Source organism: Antrostomus carolinensis, unplaced genomic scaffold (assembly GCF_000700745.2).
Source record: "Antrostomus carolinensis isolate BGI_N321 unplaced genomic scaffold, ASM70074v2 scaffold17876, whole genome shotgun sequence".
NCBI lineage: Eukaryota > Metazoa > Chordata > Aves > Caprimulgiformes > Caprimulgidae > Antrostomus > Antrostomus carolinensis.
Genome location: NW_010324112.1, coordinates 21,808 through 22,761, shown reverse-complemented (window position 1 = coordinate 22,761; position 954 = coordinate 21,808). Strand labels below are relative to the sequence as shown.

At 61.3% G+C, this 954-nt stretch overlaps 1 protein-coding gene across 1 annotated transcript in view; it reads left to right on the top strand.

Moving 5' to 3' along the window:
* Positions 1 to 954, top strand: part of BCL9L (BCL9 like) — a gene marked incomplete at its 5' end in the record, with an annotated part of 6,880 nt that overhangs the window by 2,022 nt on the left and 3,904 nt on the right. The window contains 1 exon segment of the mRNA XM_029085657.1: positions 3 to 952. Coding sequence (XP_028941490.1) covers positions 3 to 952 — 950 coding nt within the window.

Sequence of the window (954 nt, the reverse complement as noted above, 5' to 3'; positions counted from 1 at the left end):
AGCCTGACACCGGAGCAAGTGGCCTGGAGGAAGCTGCAGGAAGAGTACTACGAGGAAAAGCGGCGGAAAGAGGAGCAGATCAGCATCCACGGCCGGCCCATGCAGGAGATCATGATCCCGCAGTCGATGGGGAGCATGATGATGCGTGGGCCCCCGCCACCCTACCACAGCAAGCCTGGAGAGCAGTGGCCACCAGGGATGGGCAGCCAGCTGCGGGGACCCATAGATGTGCAGGACCCCATGCAGCTGCGGGGAGGGCCACCCTTCCCAGGGCCACGGTTCCCTGGGAATCAAATGCAGAGAGTCTCTGGCTTCGGAGGGATGCAGAACATGCCCTTGGATGCTCTTGGGCCGATGAATGCCATGCAGAGGCCGGTCAGGCCCGGCATGGGATGGAGCGATGATATGCCTCCTATGGGAGGCCCCGGGAACTTTCCTCAAGGCACCCTGCCCTACCCGTCAGGGCAAGGGGACCCCGAAAGGTTTATGAATCCCCGCGCCAGGGAGGAGATCCTGCGGCATCAGCTGATGGAGAAACGCCCAGTGGCGATGCAGAGGCCTATGGGGATGTCCGGCAACTCCATGAGCCAGGGCATGGAGATGGAGAGGATGATCCAGGCTCACCGGCAGATGGATCCATCCATGTTTGCTGGGCAGATAACGGGGGACGGCCTGAGCAGTGCCCCGATGGGAATGGACTTTGCAGGCACTCGGGGGATGCTGAGCCCCCCGATGAGTCAGTCGGGCCTTCGGGACATGGACGCCCCCATGGGCCCTGGCAACCTCAACATGAACATGAATGTCAACATGAACATGAACATGAACCTCAACGTCCAGATGACCCCGCAGCAGCAGATGATGATGTCGCAGAAGATGAGGGGCCCCGATATGATGGCTCACCAGGGCATGAGCCCTGAGGAGCTGGCCAGGGCAAGGGCTCAGAATGGCAATGGC